The sequence below is a fragment of the Manduca sexta genome, chromosome 11 (assembly GCF_014839805.1).
Source record: "Manduca sexta isolate Smith_Timp_Sample1 chromosome 11, JHU_Msex_v1.0, whole genome shotgun sequence".
NCBI classification, from domain to species: Eukaryota; Metazoa; Arthropoda; class Insecta; order Lepidoptera; family Sphingidae; genus Manduca; species Manduca sexta.
The window spans coordinates 8,433,515-8,451,439 of NC_051125.1; the positions used below are offsets into that span (position 1 = coordinate 8,433,515).

General features: G+C 33.2%; 2 protein-coding genes across 4 annotated transcripts in view; one reads left to right on the forward strand and one right to left on the reverse strand.

Moving 5' to 3' along the window:
• Positions 1-7,466, reverse strand: part of LOC115452516 (hormone-sensitive lipase) — a 31,217-nt gene extending 23,751 nt beyond the window's left edge. Inside the window, exons 1-3 of one of the 3 annotated variants that reach the window (XM_030181070.2) lie at positions 7,389-7,466; positions 6,678-6,965; positions 2,456-2,613 (exon numbers count right to left, since the gene is read on the reverse strand). In XM_030181070.2, coding sequence (XP_030036930.1) covers positions 2,456-2,613; positions 6,678-6,965; positions 7,389-7,424 — 482 coding nt within the window. In that variant the 5' untranslated portion in view covers positions 7,425-7,466. Of the gene's footprint in view, positions 1-2,455; positions 2,614-6,677; positions 6,966-7,046; positions 7,261-7,388 lie in introns of those variants that run through there. The other 2 variants (XM_037437446.1, XM_030181078.2) reach the window with 2 other exon arrangements.
• A 173-nt stretch (positions 7,467-7,639) lies between these two features.
• LOC115452989 (telomerase Cajal body protein 1 homolog) lies at positions 7,640-11,248 on the forward strand. The gene is made up of 5 exons (XM_030181616.2): positions 7,640-8,170; positions 8,713-8,901; positions 9,200-9,363; positions 9,665-9,951; positions 10,998-11,248. Exons 1-5 carry the CDS (start codon positions 7,722-7,724, stop codon positions 11,214-11,216), a joined length of 1,308 nt encoding a protein of 435 aa, XP_030037476.2. The 5' UTR covers positions 7,640-7,721; the 3' UTR covers positions 11,217-11,248.
• The last annotated feature ends 6,677 nt before the right edge of the window (positions 11,249-17,925 follow it).

Here is a 17,925-nt window from a genome sequence, read left to right on the forward strand (position 1 = left end):
CCAATGTTACAGTTTATTAATTACATCGATTTCTATTTTGTCGCTTGGTGTCATGGCGACGTAAACATGTTCAATTCCCAGGCTGAGGAAACGTTTAAGTTTTTGCCCCTTTTTTCGCTAGGAACCGAGATTATTGATACCGTTCAGTCCATGGAGAATGGTGGACGGACGGTTATGTTAGGCTCACCAGTCTTACGAACCAACGTTAAGTCATTCGGGAAGATTTACATCGGGTCGGCCATCACGCTGCACTGACTTCCTAACACTCTGTATACCTTACCCCGTCACACCGTCCAAAACCCCATGGTTGCCTTCTTCGACGCATTAGGGACGGCTTCATGAACCTTAGGTGCAGATCGCCTTCATAACGACCGCATCCATCCCAAAGAAGAGATTGTTTGTTTGAACACGCTAAGCTCAGGATCTTAGAGTTCCAATTGAAAATTTATTTTAGTGTTGGATAGCCCATTCATCGAGGAAGGCTGTATATGGCAAATCGGAGTGGAGCATTCACGAATATGTTGCAAAAACACAGAAAAAAATATTTCTTTTAAGAGCTTCCGTTGCGGGCGCTGCCTAAATCGTTAAAGTTACGCAACAATTACGTATGTCGGAATTGTTCCTCTTAAAAAAATAAATTATAAAACAAAGTCCTCGCTGCGTGTGTTTATCTATCTGAACGCGATAAACGCACAAAATACCCAGCGTATTTTGATAAAATTTGGTATGGATAAAGTTTGAGACCCAGGGAAGGTCATACACTACTTTCTATCCCGGGAAACTTACACGCTGGCGGACCCTCAGGCAAAAACTAGTATAAAATACCCAAGCTTTAATACACTTATCAATAAGTAATGCCGCGTTCGTCGGCGACACAAAAATGTGCCAAGTGCTCCTAGATCAATATAACTTTACAGACTGAATATGTCAAATGAGTGGAGCTCATTCGATGATATATGTTCAGTCGCTACAATCTGTTTATTTAAATGAACTGCATTGAATATTAGAGTTTGTTGAACATGTAACATAGCTTGCATCTAAATGTACAATCAAATAAAATACATGGTTTTAATTTTTAAGTGTATTGTAGGAATTCTGCATTACTAGTTTATTTGGATTATTATATTATCCGTTGTATGTTTCATCTTTATAGAATTTGTCGTAAATATGTGAACGTTTCTTATATTTCTCAAGCAGTATAAAATTAAAAACATTTTAAATCTGTTTGTATTTCAATTCTTAATATCTTCAATCTTATATCTAAGTATCTCGAGATATGTTTATATCTATAACTAATTATCTACGACTGATATATCTTATACATATATATATATATATATATATATATATATATATATATATGAATCCCTAGTTCCCTTGGTCACGCCAACCACGCGTGACCGGCTGGATCGATTTCTCTAACTTATTTTGTTGTGTTTGTTATTGTCAGGAGAAGGTTCTTATGAAAGAAAAAAATCAAAAAATTGCGCGGAAAATGAGAAATTTTAAGAAAACTTAACGAAAATAGTAATTTTATATAACTGTCAATTGTTTGAAATAACTGTCAGCGATTGACAGAATGCGCGCTGCAAATTCATAATTAAGAAGGGATAACGTCTGTCGGGTCAGCTAGTCTCACATATATTATAAGATTTGGCGTGTGAGCGTATCGTTGGCGAGACGCGGCAAGCACCTTCCATTCCAGTCTGAACAAGAGGTGGAGACTACAGAGCAACGGCATCTGAAGTATCGAGGCAAAGACCTACTTTCAGGTACACCTACTTTCAATGCGCATGAGCGGTAGTGGTGATAATGTGATTGGTCATTTCATATAAGGATTTTACTATCGTAAATAACAATCTAATATTTAGAGGCTGTTTGTTTGTTTGCATGTAGAAGGTAATCATTGGAACCATAGTTAATGTGATTCTAAAAAAATCGGCTCATATGAAGTTACATTATCTAGGAGCGCTGTAAGCTAATATTATTGAACAAGAATTTACAACATTTGGAACGGAGAAACAAAATTTTGCAATAATAATGTTACGGAAATGGAATACCAAACACGGCGAATAAACCACCAGAGTAGTAGCTTTCGTCTGTCTGTAGTAAAAACAGATTCGTACCGGATTCCCTTTTAGGTTTATTTACGTTTATCTTCGTTTTTGTTTTTTCTTAAATTACTTGCGATATGTTAGGTAAGGGATTTTTTTCTCGGGTTACCTTTTGAAACATTTCACCCTCGTCACTAATATCTAGGCAATTTTATACTTTTGGCGAACGAGACACATCACGATTAACATCTACCTGCATAAGATTATACATGGATTACATAGTGCTCAGTAACAAACACTTCTAATATATAGATATGCATTTTCACATACCAAAAAAATCAATATGTCGTGTATGGTATACATAATGTATTGTTTTTGCTTTCACTCGTCGCATGACTTACTTCACAAAGTGCCCTTTGCGGAACAGCAGCGCGTCTCTGCCAGTCGATACTTGCCGGCTCAGTTTTAATCCGTACAGCACACACGAGTCGACCACAGATACAAAACTGCGATAACCGTTCCCGGGGGATTTTGCGTCGAAGTCGTATTGCGGCGCCACCTAAAACAAACATCTTAGATTTTACATTTTTATAAAACTGCAACGAGGTCACGTATGATACATAATTTGCGATGTATGAATGTACGGACTGGTATGGACTGGTTGTTTAAGTTCTTTAAAATTTAAATTATTTAAAAATAATATCCTTATTTTGGTTTAGTGGTGGAGTAATAATAAGGAGTTCCTTAAGTAACTAGATTCACAGCCAAATCAAATCTAGAGTTCTAGATTTGATTCTCAAGCCGGATAAAAAAAAAATGTGTATAGAAAATGCGTGTCATTGCTCTGGATCGGAATTTGCATCTTGTACGACAGTATGCTCCCCCCCCCCCCCCACACATAATACCATGGGTGTGTAAGATTATCGAAATTTGTGACTATTGAATGCGAATTTCATGTCAACTTTTTTTAAAAGTTTTGTCTGTACATTTGGCTCTTTGAAAATTATGTAAATATCAAACGATGCCAAAAGATAGTATTTAATTGCCCATACCATCGAGGTTTCCGGTAAACGGAATTGCAGCCTATGTAAAAATATTTGGCATAACTCAGCGAATTGTGAAAGGCTAGATGGCAGCTAGTCCGAAGCAAATATGGCTGAACTATAAGGTAAATATTGAATCTTGAAATGGACGTTTCAATGTGCAAAAAGCATTTCCTAACGATAGGGAGTACTTATAGTATTTACGTCAAGTTCACGGAGTAAGTAAATATACTACGTAAGGGTTAGTTAGCCAGATGACGCATAGAGCTAAGTGCTATTGAGAAAAGTTTTACTCCTTTAATAGCAATCGCCTCAAGAGTTCATAAACAGTAACAATAGCAGTAACGTCACTCAAAGCTATGAATTGCCGAACATCGTTCGTCATCTTTAAAATTAAGTAAATTCCGATAACGCCAAGGAATGAAACGAATATTACAACCCAAATGATTAATTAAAACACGCTAAAGTATGCTTTAAACCGTAGCAGAAAACGCACACTGCTGCTTGGCGACAAAGATATAAAATGCGTTGATACATCAGTGGCGAAGGTTGAAATTTTCCGAAAGAGAACCCGACACAACTTATAGGTACTAACAATATGCATAAATGCGGTCTGATATAATGAATGATGATTAGATTTTACATAAATTATGAAAGGGAAGCCGGCAGGAATCGGATTATATGGACCCTTCTCCACTAATGTCTATGGACAGGAACTCTCGAAGACTTACTGCTTGGTATCGGAATTGAAATGAATTCATGGCACAATAGCTGTGTAGATGCGGTAGTCAAAACTCTTGTTTAACGTAATCTACATTGATTGAACTTGAAATTGAAAACGTGCGGTCATTCCGGTTTTCGTAGTAAATTTTTTTCCCCTTCACGTTGTACTATTGGTCTTACTTAATAACCAATACCAACTAATATTGTTTGTCTGTACATTAAAATAAGATTACATTACGCTAAATATAACTTATTTTATTTTCTGATCAAAATGTCGCTGTAAAATGAAATCTTTATGAGATTACAGCATGTGTTTCTGACATTTGTCCCTGAAACCAAAGCTACCAACTTCTCACCGCTTACAATTTCGCATCGTAACAGCACTTTTGAGTCCACATATAAAACGTATAAAAGAGTTTCCGAAACATGCTTACTTTATTCAATAGCGAGACGTAATTGGAGGATTTCAATATAAAACGGAAAATATAGGTCGAGCGGGATGTACGAGGGGGTTTTATTTCCACAGTTAGCGTAGTTAGTTAGAAGATATGAGTAACTGCGATGTTAGCAAACAGTTCCGTTGCACTTTTGACGTTCTAATACTGATTATAATTTCCATATTAAAATATTGAACCATTGTTGTCATAGTATTAAATAAGCAATAGTTGCCAGATAGATGAGAAAAGGTAGACATGGGGAGGATTTTTGAACGCTCGCTCAAACAAATCTGATGCACTGACTTTATATATATTACCCATAATATGTAGCTTCGAATATTGAAACCGCACTGCTCTGCATCTTGCCCTCAGACGTTCTACGAAGGATTTCTTTAAATAACGTATACAATTGGCTGAAATTTCGGCTTTCTGGCTGAAGATACTAACAATAGGGCGCGTTATACCAATTTCCGTCATGACTCTTTAGGGTAGCGTTACTTATTTTTCATTTACAATCAGTAGTAACTTATTTTATATCAACTCAAGGTAAGTTTCTATTCATAAACTAGTCTGAACTCTGATACATGCCATTTATAACTAGCTTAATGAGGATAATAAATGAATTGAGTTTTGTATGGACACACCCGAAGCGTCGTCTTGTATATTATTTGAGCGTTAATTGCGTTGACAAGGACAGTCGAGCGTACAATTCATTTAGAACTCATAAATATTAAACGAGCAATTAGTGAACAATGGCATTATAAAGTCTTTGGAATTTAAAAAATATTTATTTTGCGTATTTATTGTCTCTATCAGTCATTTATAAATATCTTTTAATTAATTTTTGTCATAGAACATTCTACATTTTAGTAAGTAACCACTGAGAGAGATCGATGAGATATGAGGTATTAAGATACGATACGCGAGCATTTAACCGATCTTAATTTTATTGCCGTATTTTATCAGTGGCAATGATACGCTGAATCATAATCAGAACAATTGAAATTATATGTGATGAACTGATAATAGTGTATCTTTACCCTTTTACTCATATGTTTTTATTGTTTTTTATAGTAATGAGAAATTTTGGAAAGATGTTTGTTAGACAATCACGTAAAAATCTTTATATATCGACGTAGTAAAACCAAAGAAATAGACTAAATTCTGCATTATGTATGCTTGCATGTAGGCTACTTTTAGCGCGGAAATAATGCACTTTAAACATGCAACAATTTAAAAATTTGTTCGAAAACTGACATACACAATAAACACCCACATTTTGATTTATTTCTGTTTTGTTTGCATAAGTAAAACAATTTTTATTACGAGTTGATAGCAAAATGTGTAGGAAGCGAAAAACTAGAATGCTACACAATCATTTATACAAATATTATTGTTAAAACACTGTGTACACAACTGTACTCTCTATCCTTGAGTGAATCATATTGGTGTGAACTGATTAGTTATTTAACATCATGGGCAAAGTCCGATGCCATACGTACAGTACAGACACATGTGTGATAACAAGAAACTTGCCTATTAAGCTGATGTGTAACAAAGAGTTTAAATTGAACACTTGTTTTATGCATGATGTAATGTGTATTTTTGTTCATGTTAAGAGATTTTGGTAGATTAACAGATCAATCTTTATGTTCTTCCACTATTTATAATATTTTTATTATTATGTGAAAATATGGATTAAATGTTTTAAAATATATTTCAGCTCTTTATTCAGATAATTATTAAGAGAGCTGAAAAGTATTATCTATCCAACAGCATGGTAAACAATAAAGCATAAATAAAAACCATTATTCTATATTCTTTGATACAAATATTTCATCATATGCATTAATTTTTACTTTACATGCTTATGTTAAGTATTATAAGATATACCTATAGTTTATACTTATTTAAATATCGTCATATTCCCTAGTTCCAGTAATAAGATTGTATCTTTGCTAAGAAACAATATGCAAGAAGTACAAATAATATCATATGTCAATATAACCGACACTTCCTTTTTATCATGAATAAAATTATCATAAGGTAATGAACTTAATATAAATATCTTAAGAACCTACAATACATAAAAAAATCTTGGCAAGATTATAATCATTGGTATAAATTTAGAACATAATGTAGTTAAACAATATTTGGGATTATATTTTTTTTACACTATACATTCTTAAAACTTATGAAATACTTTACGGCTTACTCTAGGATTCTGTTTTATTTGACTTCTAAACAACACAGAATTATATTCAACCCTGATGTTTCTAAAATGTAAATCAACATTAAAATGACAGTTAATAATTTTTTGAACACAAATATATATGATGTGGGTATACATACATCTTTTATGTTATATTGTCAAGAGTGTATTTTTTTAAAAATACTATATAATGCAGAAACATAAATACCTTTCGCACATGATCAACAAGCGGCCAAACTGTGTCTATGTGATCCAGTAAAGTCATGAAGCCCTGGTACAGGCGTTGACCATTTTCACTATCGTCGGGCTGGAAGTATGTGGCATTGTTCTGGCACGAATCCTTCAGCGCCTCGTACATCGCGTACGTCGGCGGAGCACCCTCCTGGGTCTCTTCGCAGCATAGTGACGCCTTCGCGGGCGGCTCCGAAAACGACATTACTTTCGACAGATTCCCCGAAGCAAACCGAAATCCGCGACTAATAAACTTAAGCCTCATCTGCAAAGATTTTATTATAAACATCTAGCACGTTTAAACTCGCCAATTTAATTAACTGACACCGATCAAAAACATAATTACAAAATACTTCGCGAATAAATTTTGCTATCATTGTATCATTATTATGATATTATTACATTTATCTTTACATAGCCAATTAACATTAACATTGATGTTTAGGTTCGCTAAGAATAGTTTATCGCTATATTTAATTTTTTCGTTTCGCTAGAGTAGACGAGTAGTACGGGAAATCTATTTACGTCAACGAAGGAAAATTTATCGAATGACACATGACAGCTGTTTTGCTAAACTTTTCACCATTTTCACAATTATCTTCTATTGTTTATGGAACAGGTACTCGACGAATATAATATTATCACTAAATAATTTTACCACGTTAATATTTAGATTGGAAATTAATACCTTGCATAAATTACCCATTATTGACAAATTTATCATGTATTTTAATTTTTGATGGAACCCAACGATATACTTAAGTAGTGGACGGTTAATTTGCAACTAATATGTACTTAAGAAAATTTGCTTTATATAGAGCTTGCCAATAACAGAGTATTATTATTAAAATATAGCTTGGTTATTAATTAATTAGCGATAATAGTAATTATACTAAGATTCCTGAACGTAACTAGTCGTTATCATTTGACACCTAACAGTTGACAATGATAGCTGTCAATTTTACCAGTCTATAATTGTGAAAAATAAAGCAGTAAATTTGTTTTCTTGTGAAAATTATATATGAAAATGGAAGAATTAATCGAGGACACTAACCCAATATACGACGTAAACTTAATATCTAACAATAGCGACACTTATGACGCAACAGAAGTTACAGAAAATGGACTAAATAATACCAACACATGTTATCAAATACCCGGTCTGTTTACAAGCAAAACATTGTTGGAACTCTCGAATTCATCATGGTCGAGGTCCAGGAATGCTAATGAACAAATTCAGCCGTACTTGCGAGGTTGTAAGTGGTCGCCAGACGGTACCTGCTGCCTCTGTGTGGTAAATAACGATGGGGTGCATGTGACAGAGCTGCCCCGAGATTTGTACACGGGTGATTTAGCTTCTGGGAGGCTAATAGACGTTTTAGATTCGGTGATACACGTAAAAGAGGCTGGTTTAATTTATGATTTCTGTTGGTATCCTGCCATGAACAGTAGCATTCCTGAAACTAGTTGGTAAGCGTGTTTTGATTTAAATCAATAATGTAGTATGATATAAGCATTGACATATCTCACTGGAATGGGGTACTATTGTATTGTATTTATTCATCTTATCTTAGAAGATAGTAACTATATACAATAAATAATTATTATATTTATAAAAAGGTATAAGTATCTTGAACACAGTATTTTATAGTAATTCACTTGTAGATGAGAGGTATTGATTTTATAATTTAAACTGGCATGACAATGTGACCTCACTACACCTAATGGTAAGTGGAGTAGGGTACATATTCATAATTCTGTTTTACAAGCCACACCACAATTTTAGAAGGATAGTAAAGTGTAAATATTTAGTCATGTAAAATATTGATAAACTTTTCTTGCCATAAAATGATTAAAATAATACTTATATGACAAACTATAAAATTCAAATTGTTTATTAAAAATCAGACTATCAAAGACTATAAAAAATTCAAGAAAAATAAATAATTTAACAAGAATCATTATTAAATACAAGAGTAATTCCTATTAATAATTTCTAATCTCTTTTTCAGTTGGCTAACTACAATACAAAATAGTCCAATACAGATGTGGGATGCATACAATGGGTCACTAAGATGTTCATACAGAGGGTATAATGCAGTTGATGAAATGGAAGCTGCATTGACCATAACATTCACCCCTGACTGCAGTAGAATTGTAGCTGGTTATACCAAAGTCCTTAGGACTTTTGATGTTGAAAGGTAATTTGTTTTAGGTTTATTAAATTGATATAAAAACGTAAAGCGTAAACATGATTTGCTAAAGTTTTGATTATACTAATAAGATTATTTAAAAATATTTCTCATAATATTGATTTAATAATTATGTTAAACAAAATATGATACAAAAACTTTTTAGCACTTACCAATTTGTAATCTCTCTGTATAAAATAAACTTCAACTCACACAATGAATTGTTCACTGAGAGGTGTGAACGGAGGATTGCACAGCATACGGAATGTACATATTCCAATTGATATAATTTTTTCTATATTTCCAGACCAGGCAGGGATTATGTAGAACATAAAATCACAAGTCCAGCCGCATGCCTTGCGACGGACAGTAATCTACTAGCAGTGGGTTCATGGAACTCTACAATCAGCCTGTATAATGTTAGTGAAACTGGCACATACAAAAGTATTGGAAAAATGCATGGTCATGCCGGTAATTTTACTAAATTTATATATAAACTGCTACTGTTTATCCTTACTTACAAAGGTCCTGATAATCTTGGGTCACTTATTGATATACCTGAGAGCAGGACACAATTAGCTTTGGAGCCCATTGGCTGATCGTGGAATTGCGTATTTTGTGTGATTTATGTGCTTTACATTAAATCCTATAATTTAATGTAGAAAATATAATACTGCCATATTGAAATGTCATTAAGAAGTTTTTCTATACAACTTCTGGAAACATAAATAAATTATAAATTAATGCTGATACTTATTTATTTATGTTTCAGCTGGTGTAACACATATGAAATTCACACCAGATGGTTTAAAGCTGGTATCAGGTGCGCGCAAAGATCATAGGTTGCTAGTGTGGGACATAAGATATTATCGCCGCCCATTAAACATTCTACACAGAGCTATGGACACAAACCAAAGAGTATACTTTGATATATCACCATGTGGTAAATATTTAGTGACTGGTGGTACAGACGGAGTTGTGAAAGTATGGGATGCAGAAAAGAATGATTGGAAATCTAGTCTTAATACAGCTGATGAAGGTGATGATGCAACATACAAGGTAATTTATTATTATCTTTTATTTTTTTTATAAACACACGGCACAGTAACCCCACTGCACCTGATGGTAAGTGGTATGGGGTCCAATAAAATGTTGAATGACGAAAGATGATTACTCTTTGGCAGTCGACACAATTATGCCAGCCTGTTGGAACCAGAAATACACTGGCTGATCCCGGAACGTGAACCACTTATGTGGGCCACTAACACCTTCGTGGGTTTTAACTGTTTGTGTATGGTGGTCGCTATGCAGGTGGATATAAAATATATCCTAAAACCAGCATATTATTTAAAAAAAATATTTAAAGAAACCTTAGCAGCTAAATTGCATGCTTCCAGAGCCACCACTTTAAATTGTATACTGTGTGTAAATTAGTTAGAACTAAGAATTTTAGAAACCTATTTATATTGCCTGAGCTTTTGTTGATTAAATTCATTCCAGTTGTGTGGTACGCGTAATAGGTAAATTAAATAAAGTTACCTGGTACCTGTACCACACAGTCACTATTAGAATAAGTGAACATCCAATTTTAAGATTTAATTTTGTAATTTAATTTCCTGTTCCATGGAAGATCTGTCGCATGCGAAGCCTTAACGAAATAACTAGAATAACATAAATGTATGGACAACTTTTTCCTGGATAGGTTTAGTCACCAAAACTAGCCATGTATCATCAATTATAATAGACTTATTTAACTTTACACTTATTTAATTATTATTCAACATTTATTAACTATCGTAATCTTCTTAAGTCCGTTAGCTATAAGTACATTTCGCACTCTTAATAAAATCTGATTATTTCAAAATTGTTAATTTGTGGGAATAGTCAAAAAACTAATTTGTGTTAGTGTTTTTTTTTTAAGTTGCTATAAAATTGAACATATTAAAGACAGGTCAAAAATGAAACCTATAGCATGAAAATAAAAGGAAAAAATGGTCGCAAACAGAAATTAGTTTTTGATGATTCAACAAATTTTATCAAGAGTGCGTTTCTAAAAACTGGTCAATCCAAATTATCAATATTACCAATACTGCCATTTATTTCAGTTTCCACTACACAAGGATTGCTGTAACAGCGTATCAATACATCCATGTCGACCGATTTTAGCGACCGGCTCTGGCCAGTTTCACTTCACTAATCCAATTACCAAACTGGAATCACCAGAAGATTTGCAGAAGGAAGATATAGACGATTTCAGAGACATGAAATATTCGAGTACAGCTGAGAACTGTTTAGTTTTTTGGTGGACTGGTGATGTGTTGTAGTGATAAGGACAAATATATTTTTTATGAATTGATGTTTGTTTTTCTGTTAGACTTTGAAAATATTGTTTTATTAACAGCCGTTTTCAATAAACGATCCCAATTCCAATCTATAATTCGATTCTGAGAATGGACCAATCAAAATAACTCATTTGTGAGTATGTCAAAAAATACTTTGTTTTGATTGGTTAATTTTTTAGATAGATCGAAAAAAGCGATTGGGATCGTTTATTGAAATTGGCTGATAGTGATGTATACTTAATCATAAAATATCCCGGAGTACCAATTCATGAATAAGCATTTGTAAAATTATCATTAAAGTGATGATATCCTGGATGTTTAATTTTTTCTGTTATAGCAAATTATATTAGATGTATCTCTACTCAAGCTAAGTTTAGTGTACTAAGCGCCCATCTTGAGACCCTCGGGGCAAGGGAGGCCAAGATTCCCCTTAATTGAAAATGGAAACTTACTTTGGTGACTATTGTATGGATGCTTTTTTTGGATACGGGTTTTTATGTCTGAATACAATTTTGTGCAATATTTGAGTTGAGATTTCGCTATTTCTTCTGTAGATTTTATTAATAATGGAATGATTTCTGTACATGTATTCCATTACCTGGCGAGATGGTGTATCTTTAATTTTTTTGCTCCTATAGTTTGATGGAACTTATCTGTGACTAATATATAAACTGAAGATTTTGTTTGTTTGTTTTAATGCTAATCTCAGGTAATAATAATAGGTATATAAACCGATTTTGAACTTTTTTCACTAATAGGAAGCTACAGTACTCCTGAGTGTTATAGGCTACTTTTTATCCCAAGAAAATCTTTATCCCGGAAAAACTCACGCGGACGGAGCCGTGGACAAATACTAGTAATAAATATACTAAGTAAATTAACAGTCAATTTTCTTACATCTTAAAAATCTAACAGTTGCAAATATGTGTTCATCAATCATATTTCAGAACAGCAATCGGACAAATAAGATTCGTAATTTACTTTTCGTTAACACTTAGCACGATGTATTGGCCAATCCACAGTGCCCAGGGCCGTAAAACGAGATGACCTTTTCGTAGACTTACTATATTTTCCAGGGTTCTATTGTAACATAAATCTTTATTGATAAGGTTTATTATCGTATCCTTGCCTCTTCGTTATTGAGTGTCCACTCAGAAAATAATTGGAGAATATCAGATATTTTGATCTTACTAATTCATATAGAGGTCTCTATGTTTAATAAGGAGAATCAAACATAAGACGGTGTGGCGTCATACCGCACATATAACTACGCCACCGGGTCTTATGGAACTTCAATTACGGGAATAGACGAGCGGATAGGACGGGATAAACGATCGCTTACCGTACCTCTTTACCTTACCGTACCCCTTCGTTGAAGCGACGTTTAAAGAAACTGCTACACGTTCCGTGGCGAAAACTATAAAAATGTTTAGTAAAAGAAACTATTGTTCATCTTTTAAAACTTATACAGTAAGCATGCAGCATGTGCTATAATAATGATAAATTTAATTCTAATCGTAATAAAAACATGCAAACAATATGTAGGGGAAAGGAAGGTAAAACGGACCCTGTTGACAAAACGGTCCACCTTAATAATTTTTAAACGAGTAACCGCATCTATGACTTTGTCACATTAAAATGTTGGCCGCTAGGTTCCCGCTCTCTGTCAGTGTATTCAATTCTACCAACCGCACGAGCACTGATTTAGCAAGATAAGTATATTTTTTTAGATTTTGATCTAAAATATTCGTTTTTCATTTAGTCTATACTTTGGTTTGGTTTGTCATAATGTGTTCTGATGATAACTGTGTGTGTAATGATGTATGATTAAAGTAATAACCAAGTATGCAGACTTTATCTCAACTTATAATCTCCAAATTTTAGATTTTTGTTGTTTATAGCAAAAAGGCAAAACGGACCGGGGTGCCGTTTTGCCTTCAATAGAGTATCTAACGAGAATTTTAGTGCAATTCCAATAAAATTAGGGGAAGATAATGTTTTTAATATCATAATAATCTCTTTTGCTTTGGTTTTAGATCGTAAATAATTACAAAAGAAAATCCAATCGGAATTCTTGGAATAAGTCTAGCATGAAAAATTCAATTGAGAAAGTGATTGCTGGAGAAATAGGCCTCAATAAGGCTGTTATTCTGTTCCTGATACCAAAGACAGCTTTGAAGAGAAATTTGGAGAAATATGTCTACTCAAAATATTGATAAGAAAGAAAAAAATTAATTTGAAGAAGTATTTAGTTTCACAAAACTAAAAAAAATAAAAGCAATAAAAAAAAAACAGGAAGAAGGAAAATAAAAATACACAAGAAAAAATAAAAAAGGAAAGGCAAGAAAAAAATCTGATATAAAAAACACAAAAACAAAGAAAAATTATAGTTCATCTGACGACGATGAAGCTAAGTGCCTGTACTGTTCTCAATTATACTCAGAATCAATCGAAGGTTAGGTAAAATGTCCTAAATGTCATCTATGGACACACTGCGCTTGCGCAGGAGTCGAGGATGAGGATGGTGAGACATTATTTCTATGTGAAATATGTTCTGACTAATTAATTTTATGTAAGTCCGTTTTGCCTTCATGTGTAGTCCGTTTTGCCTAACCCATGAAGGTAAAACGAACATATTGAAGGTATTAGAAATCGTCTAATATCTTTGTTGCCTGTGATTTTATCAAAGCCTGATTCGTACATAATATAGAGATAATAATGTTCTTTACTTTTACTTAAAAGAAGTTTAATAAAGTTAATAGTTTCTTTTCTATACCTGTTTTTTGTTAAGTGGTTCGTTTTGCCTTCCTTTCCCCTATATCTTAAACAATACAAGATCCAAAAAGGCGCGGAAATATTTAATTGATTGGTACTTAGGTAAGTGCAGTACGAAATACTTAATTATTATTATTATATTTTTGTTGTACTATTGTTGCGGTTTGAACTTTGAGGTTTCTTCGTAGCATATCTTTTGTCGTACCGTGTTGTGCTACCACCTACGAAACGCTACGGTGCTACAGCTACTACGGATGAGAAAATATCTCCAACTTTACGGCTATGATAAGATTTTATTCGTATTTATCTGCTGTTTACTTCGGCATGTTTTTACTATTTCCGTAACGTAAAACTAACGTTATGTACAGATTTTATGGCCCGTATGGCCTGTACAGTATACAGGTTTATAGACTAACATTAAATTGGGTTATGTGCAATAATTAAGTGTCATTTTTATTTCATTAAGTTCTTTATCAAACCTGGTTTCGATACCATACTCAATATTGGCCAATTGAAAGAATCAATGAAAATCTATTCAAGCGGAACCAAGAGCAAAAGCTATTATACAATGGAAATAACATTCATCCTTTTGAATCACATTAAACACCGATTAAATGAGCGAGTCTAAACGTTATCTATCATTTTCCAAAATATATTCTGACTACCGGCGCTTCCACAAGGATCCTTTACATCTGGTAATACGTTGCGCCTCTATTTCCAAAATTATCTTTGTCTATCGTTCATTCGGATCTGCGATAGGCCGACACGAATTTATCCATCATTGAACCACAATTTTCCATTAATTAGGAACTTGCTGCGAAACTCATTTATATTGAAGACAGCTGCGGCCGCAACGATGATATTACGCCCGTCGGCGTTTCATTATTTTTAAATCGTTTATGAAGTAGTAGTTTGCGAAGAGATTTTATATTTCACTTGATATCTTATTGAAGGAAATAGCGATGCTTGGGTTTATTCTGTTATTCTATTGTTTCATAATGACTGAATTGATATCTTTTGACAAAAGAATCTCTCTTTGATTAACCAAAGTTGTCGGGCTGATATATTTCCCCACACGAGTGTTACAGCCATGAAAACTTATTTACTTTATGTTAGACCTATTGTTAAACGCTCTTTTTACAGTAAACATTATATTAGCAAAATAATTACAGAATACAATTTTAGACATTTTTTGACAACGTCCAACCAGAGAGAATAATAATAGAATAGTCGTCGCGTGACATATCTTGTCTTCTGCCAGCCTGCCCGCGCAGACGAATACTTCCGGAAACGCCCGATGTCATCGGCTAGGATAGCGGCGCGTAACACTATATTATACAATAAATTTGTTTATTGTTAGTTTCTTCCAGATGGAATATAATATTTTTTTAAGAAGCAAATAGCTCAATGTACAACAATTTTCTATTATTTAGGAAAATCTTATTATAAAGTATCCAATCTGTTAATTACCGATAAACTTTTGAAGGCAAATGTACTCGAATCTGAAGTTAATATAAAATAATTTGCTTAAATATTAACGGCGTTTCTTCATTTTGCTAAGGAAATTCTCTTGCGATTCTCGTCTAAAGTTTTAACGAGAGCTGTTAAACACGATAGTTATTCATTATAACTGTTCTTTTATTGTAACATTATCCCTGAGCACTTCATTTAGTATTCAGTCTTAAGCGCACATTAAATTATTATATTAATATGTCTTAATAGCCATTTAAGTTTTGAAAACGTGATAATTTGAATTAGGAATGTCTGTGGTTGCGTTTCTCTCTGTAAATGGTTTTAATTGGTGACTTATGACTAATAAAATGTAGTATGAGCTTATTTTATTGTTTTGCTGTGAAAAAAATATAGTAATTCTTTTTCCATATGTCGAAATCTGATGTCAGTACGAACTATGAATAAGCATACCATTTTAATCATGAACAAATTAAGTTATTTTATTATGACGTCATTTTCTTGTATATTGAATGAATATAATGTCTTTCATATAATTCATTGAGGCAATGTATTTGTGTGGACATGTGTATTTTAGTGTTAATTTTGTCAAAATTTAATTTGCAATAATATGCACTCATGCGCCTTTATTTTAACTGACCAGCAATTTTTTTTTATTACTTATTAAAAACTAACCAGCTGACACTGTCTGAGTTATTAAAAACTCGTTTGCCCAACGTCAACTGGTCTCTCTATAAAATGCTAATCTTCATGTTTTTTAAAAGTTCTATGCACTTGAAAATTTTAATAGGGAATTTGAAGTTCTTATACTCACAAGAAAAACTTGTAACTAATTTCTAAGTGTATGTGACTTGGTTCTTGCTCCTACCTCGTATTGTAATGGCTCAAATTAAATGATCAGTCTTCTGTCGGACAGCAATCCCTCTATGGGAGCTAAAATTGATAACCTCATACAAAGTTAAACCTAAAAACAATCTATATAATGAGAGATATTCTCAAAACACACAATATCCTTCTCTTATGTATCTAATAAAGTGTTACAAAACAAAATAGGATATGTTCTGTACTGCGCTTTTCAGCCAATGCACGTCTTTGACAAAGTGATATCGGGGTGAACGGGGAACATCAGACACTTGTATTCAAATAGCGTGTCTTGTGTTGAATTTCCATGCCATTTGTTTCTGACTGGGACATGTGTTTCGTGTCCATTTTAGTATCGCACGAACTCGTACATAACTTTGTTGGACATTGTCCACGATTTGGCATTGCAGATTGAGATAATTCGTTTTACAATACGGTTAAATTTAATAGTTGCAATAAAGCTTTTTAGATACAAATTAAATAATACAGATTTCGCATTTCTTAAGCGATAATTAGAAATTCAATCTAGTTCTTTAACTTATTAAGCAAGATTTAAAACTGCGAATTTTGAAGTACGCGTGTTAGAATTTGGAGATTTTATTCATCTGGTGTAAGATATTAGATAGACAGAAATAGTTACGAGTTCTGTGTCAAAGACGTAAAACTAGAAACATGCTAAAATATACGCAAAGAAAAAATTGAGGAATATGTATGAGAGCTCTTGTAAACAGATTGATGTAGAATATCAAAGGACAACCCGTAATATCGGCAGCTCACTGTAAGTATATAACGTAAAAAGTACAGACACGAAATAAATATTTATAGGACATCGCTTTATGCCGTCAGATACAATATCGTTTTTCACAGTTCAGTAGTTAATAATTTAACATAGTACTGTAGTATTGAGAATACCCTGTCAGTGGGAGACCAGGTCAGTTCCCAGTAAGGGGATAGTACATTAATACAGAGCTGTCACTATTATACCATCATTTTGCAAACGATATTTTCTTCAAATTATGTGAACAGAAGCGAGCCTATGGCTGTACGGGTTTAAACTCGGGCAAATTGAAAAACGGACATAAAAGTTTATTTAAGGTGGTAGCTCAAGGTCCATTTTCATACATTTTGTTTCGGCTTTAATCTGGGTAACTAAACAAGTATTGGCAAGTAAAGAATTTAAATTCACGTCTAGTTAGTGATTAGTTCTCGCAGTTGAAGAAAAACGTAAAAATAATTACTAATCATGGATATTTCGGCCTTTAAAATTTAATCTGACGAAATTTTAAAGGCCGAAATATCCATGATTATTAATTATTTTTACATATTTCTTCAACTGCGAGAATTAATCACTAACTAGACGTGAATTTAAATTCTTTACTTGCCAATACTTGTTTAGTTACCCAGATTAAAGGTGAAACAAAATGTATGAAAATGGACCTTGAGCTACCACCTTAACTTACAAATCGTTTCCAAGGTTAGTTCCTAAGACGCGGAACATAAATAGTTCACGCATGCTTAAACAGAAAGAGGATTATTAGGTAGGTATATTATAATATGAAATGCCTTATTAGTAGTAAATTATAAG